Genomic DNA, 16,275 nt, shown 5'->3' with positions numbered 1-16,275 from the left:
CCTTAATGTAACTAATAAATGTAACTAAATGTAACTCAGTGTAATGTAACTAAATGTAACTACTCCTTAATGTAAATGACACCTTTTATTTTATGCTCTTGCAGTCCACATAACATGATGTTGGGGGCCACATTTGGCCCCCGGGCCTGGAGTTTGTCACTCTTACTCTTTACACTCACAACCTTACAAACTGTTGGTTTTTTGCAATTTACCATTTCACACGTTAAGGTTGTCTATGGAGAGACGAGCCACATACAAAAGCAGAGTGTAGACCTGCTGACCAGACCCCCGTTTGTCCCCAAGTGTGGGACCATTTCAAATAAACACACACACACGTGTGTGTGTGTGTGTGTGTGTGTGTGTGTGTGTGTGTGTGTGTGTGTGTGTGTGTGTGTTTGGACGCCCCTCGTGTCTGTCCAAACAAACCTGGACGGTCACTGATCCACAGCAGCTTCCCCCTTGTGACCATCAGCCTGTCAGAGCGACAAGAATTAATAATCACCTCACATCTGTGGTGTGTGTGTGTGTGTGTGTGTGTGTGTGTGTGTGTGTGTGTGTGTGTGTGTGTGTTTATTTAAATACGTGGTTCCTCCTGGATCCACGTGAGAAAAAAAGTGTTTGCAAAGTGAGATCATTTTGGAAAATTCCACTTTTTACAACCTGCCTGGTTTGTCCAGGAACACGTCCATCCATCCCTTTCCTCACCTCATCTACTGCAGCTCATCCGTCTCGTGGGGCTCGGATCTGCTGGTAGTTACATTACAGTGTAATCTAACTACTCCTTAATGTTAAATAAGGAGTAGTTTCATTGTAGTGTAGTGTTTGTAACAAGTTACAAACACCACAGTTTGCTTATTGCTATGTTATAACATAAAACCTGTTATAAATCCTTTCATAACTTTTTTTGTCAATTTTAAAATGGGCTGAGCTACTGCATTGTGGGAAATGTAGTTTTTGTTCACAGCACACTGTACTTATTTAGTTTAAGACACTAACTTTTTATGCTCTCGCGGGCCACATAAAATGATGTTGGGGCCACATTTGGCCCCTGGGCCTTGAGTCTGACACATGATGATCCAAAGACAGTGAGGTTCATATGAGAAAAAAAATTGTTACTTAAAAAACTCCATAAATATCTTATAATTAATTATAGTATCTTTTATTAAACGCTGATTTGTGACTCCATCTCCTCCCCTTCATCTCCTCCCCTTCATCTCCTCCCCTTCATCTCCTCCCCTTCATCTCCTCCCCTTCATCTCCTCCCCTTCATCTCCTCTCCTCCCTCCCTCCCGCCGGCTTCACATCCAGGGTGACCAGCAGCCCTGACTGAGGTCCAGGTCCTGGATCGCTCTACTGGGGCTCTTTGGACCATTGGCCAGACATCCATCCCTTTCCTCTTCCACTCCGTCATGTGCAGCTGCTCACATGACCACTAGAACTCTTTCTTGAGTTTCTCTCCACTCAGAACCTCCACCAAGATGAGGCTCCTCCTGTACATGTCGGTGTTCTTCTACCTCAGACCGTCCTCCAGCGCACAGCCCAGACCGGAGTGTCCCACACGCTGCGACGTCAGCACCTGCCCCAGCCCCAGCTGCCCCAGCGGCTACGTGCCCGACCGGTGCAACTGCTGCCTGGAATGCGCCCTGGGGCAGGGGGAGCCGTGCGGCCGCAAGGACGACCTGCCGTGCGGGGATGGACTGGAGTGCAGACACCCGGGGGGGAAGCGGTTCTCCAAGGGGGTGTGTGAGTGTAAGTTCAGCCAGGAGGTGTGCGGCAGCGACGGCAGGACCTACGGGAACGTGTGTGAGCTGAGGGCCACCAGCAGGAAGGGCCTCCAGCAGGGGCTCCCAGGAATCAGCCAGGTGCAGAGGGGCCCCTGTGCGTCCGGCGCAGGTACGACTTATGCAGACGTCTGTGGGTTTTTACGCAGAGGCTTCTCCAAGGCTGCTGTCCTGAAAAGGAAAAATATCTTAGAAGAATAGAAAAGATTCTGAAGTGACCAATAATATATATTATTTATTTTACTCAAGGACGCTCAGAATCTGAGTGTTGTTGGTGTCGTGGGGTAAAAAAAAAAATTATCTGAGGATCTCAGATGTTCGTGGTGTTGCTGCTTGGTTTGATTTGTTCCTTCTTCCGGTAAAAGCATTGAAAAACAAACAAACAAACAAACAAACAAACAAACAAACAAACAACTACTGGACATACTTGATTTAAACTTGGTGAGAAGGTTTGGTGAGTTATACTAAAACCACAACTAAAAAAAAGACCATTAAACTGTCAGGAAGGGTGGGGCACGTGTGGTGGAAGAACTTAACCTTTTTTTCTGCACCAGGAGGGGCCCATGATTTTCTTTCACTCTGATTTTGTTTAGCTCCAGATACACCACTACCTTCTGAATTGTCACGGTGCAAAAAGAGAAGCGATCCAGTGAAGAAGACGACATCTTTTATCCACTTGAACACAGGAGTACCCGTCCTGTTGGAATTAACATTAGGATTCCATTTCATTTGAAGGGACTGTTGTCCTCCTTTACTGTCCTTTACCAGTGAGAGGTGGAGGAGAAACTTTAACATGGGTTAGGGTTACTGTGGGGAAGCTGTAGGTTTAACAACCCATTAAAGCAGACATGAGTTATTTATAGTTCTTGGAGCAAAGCAGATGATTAGAATGACCCACACCTCCATTAAAAAGGCTTTTATTCTTTCCTCCGGCTGACCTAGAAAGTCCCTCAACCCAGATTCATGTGCTGTCTGCTGGACGGGGGCCTCTGCACACAGACATTCCAGCGTGTGGAGAGTCTCCACTGAACGCGAGCCCATATTCACATTTTCAAATCTGTATTTAAATAGTTGGAAATGGATTTTGCAGCAGCTATCTAATTATGGGAGTGTCGTGTCCTGAATGTAATGTTCCATCAGGTCTGAGCACAAACATAATTGTGATGGTTCTGATGTTTTCCAGTGCATTCCATCTGCTGTCCATCAGTATTTATGACTGATGACTAAAACAAAACTTCAGGAAAAATAAGTTTGAAGTTTGGCAGAACTCATTCTCGTCCTTCCTGGAGCGACGTTTCCAGTAATAAAAGGTTTGGTTTCCACCAGACTGGTGTTCTCTTATCAGGTCAGTGCTTGGGCTTCAACATTAGAGAGGACAAATGGTTTCCCTTCAGGGATTTATAAAGTTGATGTAATCTTTAGGTCTTCATGCTGAAGTGTCCCTGGAGCCACGCTGAACCCCAAATGACTCCAGCATGTGTTCCTCCTGTGTGGGCTGTGTGTGGACGGCTGCTGCTCCTCAGGAGCAGGAGGTCGGTGTGAATGCCACCGTATGAATGCATGAGTGTAAACGGATGAATCTGACTGGTGCTTTAAAGTCAGACCAGCACATACAGGAGTGATACAGGAGTGATACAGGAGTGCTGTCCGTTCACCATTTGTCCAGTTACCATGATAAGATTAAATATAGTGTTTATTTACACATAGTCATTTGATCTAATGTTGGGGGGGAAATAAGATCATGGAAGACCCCCCAAAAAAGAGCTGATTCCAGAATGATTGTGAATGAAACAACACCCCCTCCATGAGATCCAGAGAGACAGAGAGGAAACAGGAAGTCACAGCGGCTCAGGGCTGCGGCAGACTATTTTCATTTCTCTTTGATCATAAACAGTTTATTTTGTCTGTGTTTAGTTAAGGAGTGTATGGTTCACACACACACACACACACACACACACACACACACACACACACACACACACACACACACACACACACACACACACACACACAGGGAGTGGTGAGCTTAAATATATGGGTCAGAGTCCTACAGTCATCTCCCATCTGTGGTCAATCCTCCATCGTGAGGAGACTTGAAGTGACTTTGACAAAAATGACCATTAATTATCAGAGCTGGAATTTGTTTCTGTTTGTGAAACGGTTTTTAATTGCCAAACATTTGAAGCGTGATTATGGAACTATACCTCAGGATCGTTCATCCACAGCTCTGCATCGGAGTCTCTTTGAGTGCGGTGGAGGAAACTTTCAAGTGTGCTATTTTTAAAAGCTTCCATCTTGGTGTTTCTTCTGCGTTCCTCTTGGATTGGTATTCCTACACAGGAATATTTATTCTGCGCCCCACTCAGCAACAGTGTTTCCTCTCTTTATTTCTACCTTGTCAAGAAAGTAACTATTGAAATTAACTAGAGTATCTTCACTTCTGTGATTGTATTCTATCCATCCATCCAACTTCTTGGAGGTGAAATGACTGCAAACATCTTATCTCCAGATGCTTATCTGTCTCCCAGAGTGTATCTCACACAGCTCTGGGCGACATAAGAGTAGGGCAGCATCTCAATATATACTTCTTTTGTATACTTTGGAGTATAAAATGTGAATTTCTAAAGACTAGCAACCACATTTTCCTCAATGGCGGACTTGGCTGGGCTGCATGCAGTTCAGCTGTGGTGAAGACATGCAGCTTGTAATTACATGTTTAACAGGGCAGGTGGTTACAGTTTCAATTTGTTTTATCATCAGTAGTGCCAAGCTTGTGCCACCAGGTGGTTTGCTAATGTCTGGTTTGCAGACTGATGACCTGACTTCACATTGGGCTCCATCCACAGCACATGTTGACTGAATGAGAGAGGACGAAAAAACCCAAATAACTGTGGTAACCAGTGCATAAGAGACAGGTTTATTTCTAGATCAGTATTATTAACAGTTCTAGTAAAATAAGTGTTCATTTAACAGTTCAGTAGTAATAGCAGACTGCCACCAAGCTGTTCTTCAACATGCACCTTCTGGTGGGGGATGAACAATTTTATTTCCTAAACCATAGTCACCCTAGTGCGTTTATTGGTGAATTATTTTTTTTTACAAAAGACTGTGATTTGAGCTACATTAGCACCCCTACAAAGGAAAAAGTGAATCACTTGAGCGAGTGAATTAAAGGGGTCATAAGTTCATGGAACACTGCTTGAAAGTAGTTGAGAAAGTGTTTGAGAAGATTGCATGATAGTTGGTGACCACTGAGGAGATGCAGTTCGGATTTGTGCCTGGTCAGGGAACAACTGATGCAAAATTCATTGCATGCTAACTCCAAGAGAAACACCTATCCAAGGAAAAGACCTGTGTCTTTGTCTTTGTAAATCTAGATAAGTCTTTTGACCTCATGACATCCTTTGGTGGCCAATGCGTTGTCAAGGTCTTCCAGAGTGGCTTGTTAGCTCAGTACAGGCTAATGTTCTCCAATGCCTAAAGTAAGGTTTGTGTCAGCAGCTCCCTTAGTGACTGTTTCAAGGTGCAAGTTGGTGTTCACCAGGGTTCTGTACTGAGTCCTCTTCTCTTCATCCTAGTACTGGAAGCCCACTCACATGAATTTGCACTGGGTGCCCCAAGGAGCTTCTTTATGTGGATGATATAGGCATCTCCTCATTGCTGAGTGAACTCATGGGTAGGTTGTGCATGTGGAAGTCTGGTTTGGAGGCAAAGGGTCTTTGGGTCAACACAAGCAAGACTAAGATCTGTTGGCGCACCATAGAAGTGAAGTGGCCCAGTACTCCTTACTAGTAGGTCTGGCCCAAAGTTGAGCTCTCCAAGGAACTCAGGCAAATGCCCTTGTGGTGTGTGCAGTACAGGTGTTGATAGTAGTTTTGTGTTTTGCAATGGGCGCTCCCACTGACTTCCCAAGAACTGCAGCAAAATACCCCGTAGATGAACTCCCAATGCTTTGCTCAGATGCGTAGGTACCAGAGTGCATCCAGCACAATTAAATGGAAGATCATGCGATCAGGTATTGATAGGAGAGCAATGCCTCGACCCATTCCGTTACCTTAGAGACACCCTCTGTACTGGGTGTGGCTGCAATGCTGGGCCACTAGGATGGTTGGCATGGCAACATTTGAGAGGAACAAACAAGTTATGTTGCGATGGATGTGTGACCTTGACCAGGTGACAGCACCAGCCTAACGCGGGAAGCTCAGGATCGGTGACCTTGAGATTGCCCTTTGTTGAGCACCGCTCCAGTGTTTTGGCCATGTGGAGAGATCATCAACATCAGTCTCTGCCATCTGGAATTCTGTGGTTGAGGGGCGGAGACACAGAGGTAGGCCAAGAAAAACGTGGGAGGAGGTGGTCACTGTGGGGGGAGATGGTCACCTCTCCAGACTTGGCTACCGTGGTGGTTGAAAGAGAGCCATATAAAGTAATGCTGAACACTCCATGCAAAGTCACCCCTCCTACCACATGGACTATTGACGTAAATGGGTAGTGAGTGTCGCTCTCAGATAGCTTGTCATATGTCAACATTACCCCAACGTGCTCCCTGCGCTCCATAACGGTTTACCAGTGCTCTTTGGGAAGGGATCAACTGCCAAGAACAAATTTTCATCCAGGCATCAATACAGTATTCAAAAGCCCCCCCAAAAACTTAACAAAACAAACCATGACTATCCTTGAATTAATCTATCTATCCCTCATCAACATCTAATACTCTTCTTACAGGTACAGGTTCTTCACATGCTGCAAGTCCACGTTACAAATTCAACTTCATAGCAGATGTAGTAGAGAAAATCGCCCCTACTGTGGTCCACATTGAACTCTTCCTCAGGTAGGTGTGTGTTCGGAAGGATTATGTATTATCATTTATGACTGACTGACATTTATGACTATCATATCTGCCTATAAGTAGTTGTGTCTGTTTTCTCCATTCAGGCATCCTCTTTTTGGTCGGAACATCCCTCTCTCCAGTGGATCAGGGTTTGTGATGACAGAGAATGGACTGATTGTCACCAATGCTCACGTCGTCTCCAGCACCACACCTGTGTCAGGCCAGCAGTACCTGAAGGTACAGAAACATGGTTCCTCAACAATGTCAATTTTAATAGTAACTTCTCTCACAAAATCATGTTTCTATACAATCCCAACTCCTAAATAAATCCTCAAGTTGCATTAAATGATAGTAGCCTTGGGCAAAAAAATTAGACAGTGAGAATTCACAATAGTACATTAGAATTACTTGTAATTCTAGTTTGCCTCACATGAAGCTAGCTTCAGAGGAATTGATCACACAAACCCTGTGATATGAATTATATTTTATCTGAAACCATAAACTTCTTAATGTCAGATTTTTCCTTTCTGTCCAAAAGGTCCAGATGCACAATGGAGATGTTTATGAAGCAAGCATCAGAGATATTGACAAGAAGTCTGACATAGCTACAATCAAAATCAATCCACAGGTGAGGTCCTGCTCAACACGCAGGAAAGGCTTTGTTCTAAATTTGCACTAAACAATGAAAATACATAAGACTGACGCAAGTCACTATTAACCGTTGGTAACAATAAAATTTACAAACAGATTAAGAAAAAGAAGCTCAAGTTATGAAGTTGGCCACAAGAACTCTCAGTTTGAATTTAAACACACTTGAAGAAGTCAACTCGGTTCGTTTCCAGTCTTTTTGGAGCTGATTCCATGAGAAAGAATAACTTTAAGGTTTACTCTTCTCAAGTAATGTACAAATGGAAAAAGACAAGAGCCGGAGCATCATCTTCTGTAAACCAACGTACCAATGGATCCAGTCAAGAGGACCACTGTCAGTGCCGAGTCGATGGTCAACAGCTGGTAAACCTCATCGTAGACAGTGTCAACTATCTGAAAGCCTTGAGCAGAAGCACTCATGGAAAACATCTCCATAAATAATACTGAAAAAAAAGTTGTAGCAAGAACCTGCTTTTTTTTGCATTAAAAGATAAACACGATTTAAAAATAAAATAAAATCTTAGCTTTAGTTTCAGTTTATTCTGAAGGTATTCTGCATGTGACATGAGAGAGAAACTTTAGGTGAGCTCTGGAACATGAAATCCTTCATCTTTGACTCTTCTTTTAATCCTTAGGTGTTGAAATGTTCTAACATTTTGAAATATAAAAAGGGTAAATTAATTTTTCAGTTGTCTTATTGGCCATGGGGGAATAATATATAGGACTTACACTTATATTAATGTGGTTGTGTCAGTGGGGGTTGGCTCTTGGTCGTTAGTGATGGTAACACTAACATAACAGACAGTGGTCAGGTGTTCAGGTGTCTGTTTAACTCTCCTGACTTGAGCTCTGCCTCTACAGAAAGCTGAGCAGATATTTGTTCTGAAGTATTCCTGCTTTATCTGGATTTGCGCCAGAATGAAACTTTCCCATTAAACAGCCAGTATTAACAAAGCTCCATCAAAGCCCATTGTAAACAAAACAGTGATGATAAATGCATTAAAAATGTCTCTTAAGCTTCAAACAGACACAAAGAATTTTTCCTGGAAACATCTGATGGTAATAGGGGTTTGTTTCCATTGGGCAACTTTAATCTGCACCTCACAGCCTCCATTAGTCCCTGTTCCAGTAAAACACCACCAGGTTGATGTGTGTCCTAAAAGGAAATTAATAACAGTCCACCGACTGTGTGTGTGTACGGTGTGAGTCATGCATGGAGGTTGACTGTGCTAATAGGGTGTGGTAATGAAGGACAGACTCAGTTCTCACCTCCCCTGGGGCACCAGCCATTACTTTCAGCTCTGGGGTAAATCAGTTCCATATCTGATCCCACTCCAAGGATTAGAAGGGATTTTCTCTGGGGCAGTTTGTTAACACAGGAGGTTGATGCTGCTTGATGAACCGCTCATGTCTCACACCTGGTAATTGTTTCTGAAAACGTCATTCAGTCGTCATCATCAACCATCCTGTGTGCTGTTGGCTCTAGAAATATTATATGAAATTAATGTCTGCTTCTTGAATACTCAAGACATGAGTCATGTCCTCAGGAAACCAGAGGTGCAGTCATAATTCACATCCTGTATAGTTAGAGTGAGCACAACTCTCCTCCATCTAGTCCATTCATTCACGTGAGTTCAGTGAGTATTATATAACAACAGTGTTTAGACATGAACGGACCATCAGCTGGACTTCAGCATTCTCTCATTAAAAATGTGACACACTTTAAATCGGATACTTTACATAAATGCAAATACATAGAAGTATATTTTGCATAAATACGGAAATGTCTGACTGTCAATCAATCAATCAATCAATCAATCAACCAAACAATCAATCACTGAAAATTAATTTGAGTAGCTCAACTTCACAAATGAGGTTATACAATCTCTACAGAGTAACACCCTTAGACCACGTGTGTCGAACTCATGGCCCGGGGGCCAAATGTGGCCCGCCTCATCGTTTTATGTGGCCCTGAAGAGCATCAAAGGTCAGAATGTCTAAAAATAAATAGGTCAAACTTGTGCTTTGACCAAAAACTACATTTCCCACAATGCAGTAGTTCAGCCCATTCTAACTCTGACTAAACGTTGTGAACAAAGTTAATGTCCTGACTTGTGTCTGATGTTATTTTTCTTTATTGATTGATAGTTTGATCCTTGATTGATGGAGTTCTGTGGGTTTAATAACCTGACAAATGAAAAGGATTTATGTTAGAACAGAGAAACAAACAAACATGTTTTTTCTGTCTAACTGTAATGTTTGGAACTAGAATCAGTCAGAAATTCAGTTATTTAACATTAAGGAGTAGTTACATTTAGTTACATTACACTGAGTTACATTTAGTTACATTTATTAGTTACATTAAGGAGTAGTTACATTTAGTTACATTACACTGAGTTACATTTAGTTACATTTATTAGTTACATTAAGGAGTAGTTACATTTAGTTACATTACACTGAGTTACATTTAGTTACATTTATTAGTTACATTAAGGAGTAGTTACATTTAGTTACATTACACTGAGTTACATTTAGTTACATTTATTAGTTACATTAAGGAGTAGTTACATTTAGTTACATTACACTGAGTTACATTTAGTTACATTTATTAGTTACATTAAGGAGTAGTTACATTTAGTTACATTACACTGAGTTACATTTAGTTACATTTATTAGTTACATTAAGGAGTAGTTACATTTAGTTACATTACACTGAGTTACATTTAGTTACATTTATTAGTTACATTAAGGAGTAGTTACATTTAGTTACATTACACTGAGTTACATTTAGTTACATTTATTAGTTACATTAAGGAGTAATTACATTTAGTTACATTACACTGAGTTACATTTAGTTACATTTATTAGTTACATTAAGGAGTAGTTACATTTAGTTACATTACACTGAGTTACATTTAGTTACATTTATTAGTTAAATTAAGGAGTAGTTACATTTAGTTACATTACACTGAGTTACATTTAGTTACATTTATTAGTTACATTAAGGAGTAGTTACATTTAGTTACATTACACTGAGTTACATTTAGTTACATTTATTAGTTACATTAAGGAGTAGTTACATTTAGTTACATTACACTGAGTTACATTTAGTTACATTTATTAGTTACATTAAGGAGTAGTTACATTTAGTTACATTACACTGAGTTACATTTAGTTACATTTATTAGTTACATTAAGGAGTAGTTACATTTAGTTACATTACACTGAGTTACATTTAGTTACATTTATTAGTTACATTAAGGAGTAATTACATTTAGTTACATTACACTGAGTTACATTTAGTTACATTTATTAGTTACATTAAGGAGTAGTTACATTTAGTTACATTACACTGAGTTACATTTAGTTACATTTATTAGTTACATTAAGGAGTAGTTACATTTAGTTACATTACACTGAGTTACATTTAGTTACATTTATTAGTTAAATTAAGGAGTAGTTACATTTAGTTACATTACACTGAGTTACATTTAGTTACATTTATTAGTTACATTAAGGAGTAGTTACATTTAGTTACATTACACTGAGTTACATTTAGTTACATTTATTAGTTACATTAAGGAGTAGTTACATTTAGTTACATTACACTGAGTTACATTTAGTTACATTTATTAGTTACATTAAGGAGTAGTTACATTTAGTTACATTACACTGAGTTACATTTAGTTACATTTATTAGTTACATTAAGGAGTAGTTACATTTAGTTACATTACACTGAGTTACATTTAGTTACATTTATTAGTTACATTAAGGAGTAATTACATTTAGTTACATTACACTGAGTTACATTTAGTTACATTTATTAGTTACATTAAGGAGTAGTTACATTTAGTTACATTACACTGAGTTACATTTAGTTACATTTATTAGTTACATTAAGGAGTAGTTACATTTAGTTACATTACACTGAGTTACATTTAGTTACATTTATTAGTTACATTAAGGAGTAGTTACATTTAGTTACATTTATTAGTTACATCTGGCCCTTTGAGGGCAGCCGTGATGCTGATGCGAATGATGAAAATGAGATTGACACCCCTGTCTTAGACCCTCAAATCACGTGAGGAAGAATTATATAAACACCCTAACATGAAAAAGAAGAAGAAGAAACCTCTGTGACAACCACAGACAAGGGACCCCTTACCCCGGAATGGGTAAACATGTGTTAAAAGTAAAGAGACAACAATTATCACAGTCATCAACAACAGTCAAAGTTTGTGTTGGTTGAACTGTAGAACCACAGCCTGTGTCTTCAGAGGAGCAGTCTAGTTGGGCGTCGGTTGCTTTTACTGATAACGCCTCTAACCTCTGTGGATAACCTGTAAATCACATCAAATTATTGTGGATAGATGTGTCACTATTCCCCGTTGGCCCAGTTTGAGCTGGCCCATTGTTGCTTACACTGGAAAGCCATCCTAGTCATTCATGACGGCACTGCCCAATCTGGCTCCAATGAAATCGTCACTTTTGCAGATGATGAAGCACTGCTGGATTCTCTCGATGTGGAAAAACCAAGAATACATTTGTAGAATGAAGAGGTCACTGTGTGCACCCCCTGCTGATCGTTGAGGGAAACACATTTGGTGGTTCATCGACAACACACACTCAAGGCTCAGTTACATGATGATGGTTTTACAGTAAAAGAATGAACCGTATTATGGGATCCAAACTTTCAATCTTCGGTAATCTTGTGACGATGCCACAATAACGTTGCTCTGCATTTGAGCTAAAACAGAAACCTGACAGTTCTGACGACAGAGCAAGAGTTGATGCAGGTTTGGACTGACTCCTAACTCAGGTTAGGATTGATCCTTGTTCATGTGCGGCACGGTGGCGCCGTGGGTAGTGCTGTTGCCACACAGGAAGGCAGTTCCTGGTTCGAGTCCTTCTCTATGTGGAGTTTGCATGTTGTCTGTGTGGGTTCTCTCCAAGTTCTCCGGCTTCCTCCCACCTCCAAAAACACGCGCTTCAGATTAACTGGACAATCCCAAATTTCCCGTAGGTGTGAGTGCGTGTCTTTGTGTCTGTCTGTGTATATACATGTGGCCCTGCGGTGCACTGGCGTTGCTCCCAGAGTGTACCCTGCCTCATGCCTCCAGTTGGCTGGGATAGGCTCCAGCACCCCGTAACCCCACGGGGTTACATTTGGCAATTTTGATTGAACTTGAATGAGCAGAATTGAGATGGTTGGGTTTGTGACTCACTGCAGAATACCAGCATTTGCTTTCAAAATTAAATATTGATTGACGCTCACATCCCAACGTGTCCGCATGTTGACCTCTCTACATTAGAGCTGGATCAGGATCATAACAGGGAGGAGTGTGAGGAAGAAATATAATCCAAGACTCCACCCAGGGAAGCAGCCCTACCATCTGCCCCCTCAGCATGTGTTTCTAATCAGCTCCTTCCTCCTGCCCTCCTCTGTGGGACACAGGGAGAGAGAAGAGGTTGAACTCTCAGGCTTAAGAACGAGTTTAAATCTCTACCTGAGTTTTATGTTGATTGTGTCGACCACAATCGCAAATGGAGGTTTACTTCAATGCAGGGTGTAACCTGATTTTGTTTTATGGTGCATGACAAATCCAAAGCTTTCAACATACCTTCAACCAAGGAGATGATGCGTTTAGTGTTAGAACACAAAAGTGCTGACACCAAAGTGAATTTTAAGGGTAATTTGGTACGATGCTAGGGTGTAAGAGAAGGAATCAAATTTACCTTTAAAGTTCTGATCTGGATCCAGGAGGAAACCTTTGTTAGTCAAATCTAGCTTTTCTAGAAGCACCAGAGTCATAATGAGACCAATGCGATCCAGAATCTGTGGAACGCTTCATGGAGTCACATGATGATGGTCAGCCTATCAGGAGATTGTTGCTTCTGGGTCACATGACACATACAGGACAAGAGCCCTGAGCTTCCACCAGCTGTAAAACTCATTTGTTAACATTTAAACCCAACAGAGGTTTTTACAGCATGTTGTGGGGCAAACAGCTTCCTGCATGTGTGCTTTATTACCTTTGGACCGATCTGGACTGGTTTTACATGTATGACGTCTGACTGCCAGGATTTAAGCGGACCCACATAAATTTGACATGGCTTCTGAATTAGAGCAATAAAACTGTCTTGTTTTCAGTCTTCAGGAACACAGATTCAAATGAAACATATTTATCCTGTCAGTGTGTATGTCCTTCAGTCACAGACATTCCTGAAACAGAGCGGCCCAGACCAGGAACACTGGTCATGAGGTCCGAACCCACAGTCACAGCGACACCCTCCATCATCTGACGCTGAGCGCCAAAACTAAATCCAGCCCTACGAGGATATTTAATGTTCATACTAACATGTTGTCCTCTGATCTCACTCTCATTTGAAGTTTAAAAGTTTACTGCCTCCATAGACGGTTTAACGTCAGGTGATATTTTCACAGACTGTCCTTTAAGGTGTGGTGGATGAATACAACTAAATAAAATGACACCACCAGCATAAAACTAGTATTTTGCAGCCTTCTTTTTCTTTGAAGTTATAGGTTTTTCTGTCTCTTCATTGGCTCTTTTACTCTCCGCAAAGCAACTTTCCAAAGACGTTTGCTTCTTGTTGGTTCCGCTAGCTTTGGAGTTTCAATTTAGTGGGAATGTATTCTGTGTTAGCGGCCGGAGGGGCTCCTTTCAGAATCAGATCACAAAACAACAGAAATAATGTAAGTTCTGGATTCTGTCTGTGTGACCCGGTACCGACTGACCCACAGACCAGTATCGGCCCACGACCCGGGGGTTGGGGATCACTGGTCTAGAGCATGTCAGACGAACTGGTGCCTCAACTTGGGAGTGAAGGAGGAAATGGGAATGTGACTCATGTGGTTTCTTGTTTGCCAATGGTTCCCCAACCTTCTGATACTCTACTTCCTCTTCCCTCCAGGTGAAACTACCCACACTGTTTTTGGGCCACAGTGCAGACCTAAGGCCCGGGGAGTTTGTGGTTGCTATTGGCAGTCCCTTCGCCCTGCAGAACACTGTGACCACTGGCATCGTCAGCACCGCCCAGAGGGACGGCAAAGAGCTGGGCCTCAGGGACTCCGACATGGACTACATCCAGACGGACGCCATCATCAACGTGAGCACCTCAGGAAAGATTTCAGTGGCGATGGCTCGGCTGTACCAGTGATGCTTTTTCTTGTTCACAGTACGGGAATTCAGGAGGCCCCCTGGTCAATTTGGTAAGCTTTTAATCTGTCAAGACTTTTATCTGCATAGGGCTTGTTATTTATTAGAAATTACCCAAATTCAGGGCATGAAATTCTATCTTCTACAACCCGAGAAGGGTTTTCTTCCGTTGGACAGAAAGTCAGTCTTTCCTGACTTTGCCCCTTCCATGTCTCTGTGTTTGAGGATGGGGAGGTGATTGGAATAAACACCCTGAAGGTCGCGGCTGGAATCTCATTTGCCATTCCTTCCGACAGGATCACGCGCTTCCTGAACGATTCACTGGACAAACACAGCAAAGGTAAGAGAGTCGCTTTGAATCCACATCTCTGTGGAACCTGCTGAAAACCCCGGAACTAACTAGAGTCTCTTTTAGATGTGAGGTTGGCCAAGAAGCGTTTCATAGGAATCAGGATGCTGACCATCACACAAGCGTAAGTCTGATCTGATGAAAATTATTGCTTAGATGATGTATCTGCTTGAACCAATCGCAGCCGGCTATCGGTGAAAGGTGGGGTACACTACAGGTTAGGGCCCAGGGCCACATGAAAGACACACACACATGCTCACATTCTCATCTACACAATTTTTGGTGTGAACCAATTCACCTACGCTGTAGGTTTCTTGAGTTTGTGATGATTTTAAAAATGCCCAAATTTTTTAACTGATTTTTCACAGCACATTTTTGTTTTAAACACAGGTAACATTTAAAAATCATTAACAACCTTATAATTGCTTATTTTACGACCGTGGTTAAGGGTTAAATAGGGTAAGATTGCATAGAAAATTAAAGAATTGAATTTAAACAATACTGGTGGATTTGGTTAAATATGAGACCGAATGGTTTAATTTGTCGTAGATTAATTGAGGAGCTGAAACAACAAAATCCAGACTTCCCTGATGTCGCCAGTGGTATTTATGTCCACGAGGTTCTCCCTCAGTCACCTGCACACAAGTAAGTTTCATTTATTTATTAGTTGCTCAAACATGACAGTTTCTGAAACGGAATGAACGCTTTATTTAAGTTGTCTCTGTGTCTCCAGAGGTGGTATCAAAGATGGTGACATTATTGTGAAGCTGAATGGACGACCTCTGAATACCACAGCTGACCTGCAGGAGGCGCTGCAGGAGGAGAAGGCCCTTCTGCTGGAGGTGCGCCGGGACAACGATGATCTTCTCTTTAACATTGAGCCTGATGTTATCATGCAGTAGGACTTTTAAAGTCAGACCGGCCTATTTTTTGTGGAAGTACACGTCAGACGGTGGAAGTTAGTGAGCAGTGGGATCATGGGATATGACGCTCACATCTTCTGACGCCCGTGGTCGTTTGGCTGTTTTAAGGCAAACGAGGCCCGTGGAGAACAGCAGCTTTAGTATGAGAGATTCACTGCTGATCAGACCAGGTTTACACACAATGATCATTGAAGAATCAGTGATTATCAAATTATTGATTCTTGGACTTTAGTTGAATGTCTGTAGACACCATTACTGTACAGGTGACTCAAAGACGTGTTTGTAATACGGAGCAATGACGTGAGGACAAGATGCACATCACGAAAAGACAAAATAAAAGCTGATGTACACACAGCCGAGTTGATACTGATACCTTTGTATCGTAACAAAGTTATGATGGACACACACACACACACACACATCACACATCACACATCAGTATCACAAATAACTAGTCATTTTTCCACCACTAATATTAGATACAGTTTGTATTTTGTATGATTTCTATGATGTTCACTATTCAAGTGAAATATTTTATGTAGTCAATCTGCTGCTGAGTCTCTG

General features: G+C 41.6%; 1 protein-coding gene across 1 annotated transcript; it reads left to right on the top strand.

The window, feature by feature from the left end:
- Window positions 1-1,296: 1,296 nt before the first annotated feature.
- On the top strand, window positions 1,297-16,066 carry LOC137590559 (serine protease HTRA3-like). Its single transcript, XM_068308219.1, has 10 exons — window positions 1,297-1,893; window positions 6,507-6,612; window positions 6,717-6,849; window positions 7,151-7,240; window positions 14,195-14,389; window positions 14,460-14,492; window positions 14,665-14,779; window positions 14,855-14,912; window positions 15,338-15,433; window positions 15,522-16,066. The coding sequence occupies exons 1-10, from the start codon at window positions 1,479-1,481 to the stop codon at window positions 15,688-15,690; spliced, it is 1,410 nt and encodes a 469-aa protein (XP_068164320.1). The 5' UTR covers window positions 1,297-1,478; the 3' UTR covers window positions 15,691-16,066.
- The last annotated feature ends 209 nt before the right edge of the window (window positions 16,067-16,275 follow it).

Source organism: Antennarius striatus, chromosome 23, assembly GCF_040054535.1.
Source record: "Antennarius striatus isolate MH-2024 chromosome 23, ASM4005453v1, whole genome shotgun sequence".
Classification (NCBI taxonomy): Eukaryota; Metazoa; Chordata; class Actinopteri; order Lophiiformes; family Antennariidae; genus Antennarius; species Antennarius striatus.
The sequence above is the reverse complement of the archived record's forward strand: the minus strand, read 5'-3'. Positions and strand labels throughout refer to the sequence as shown.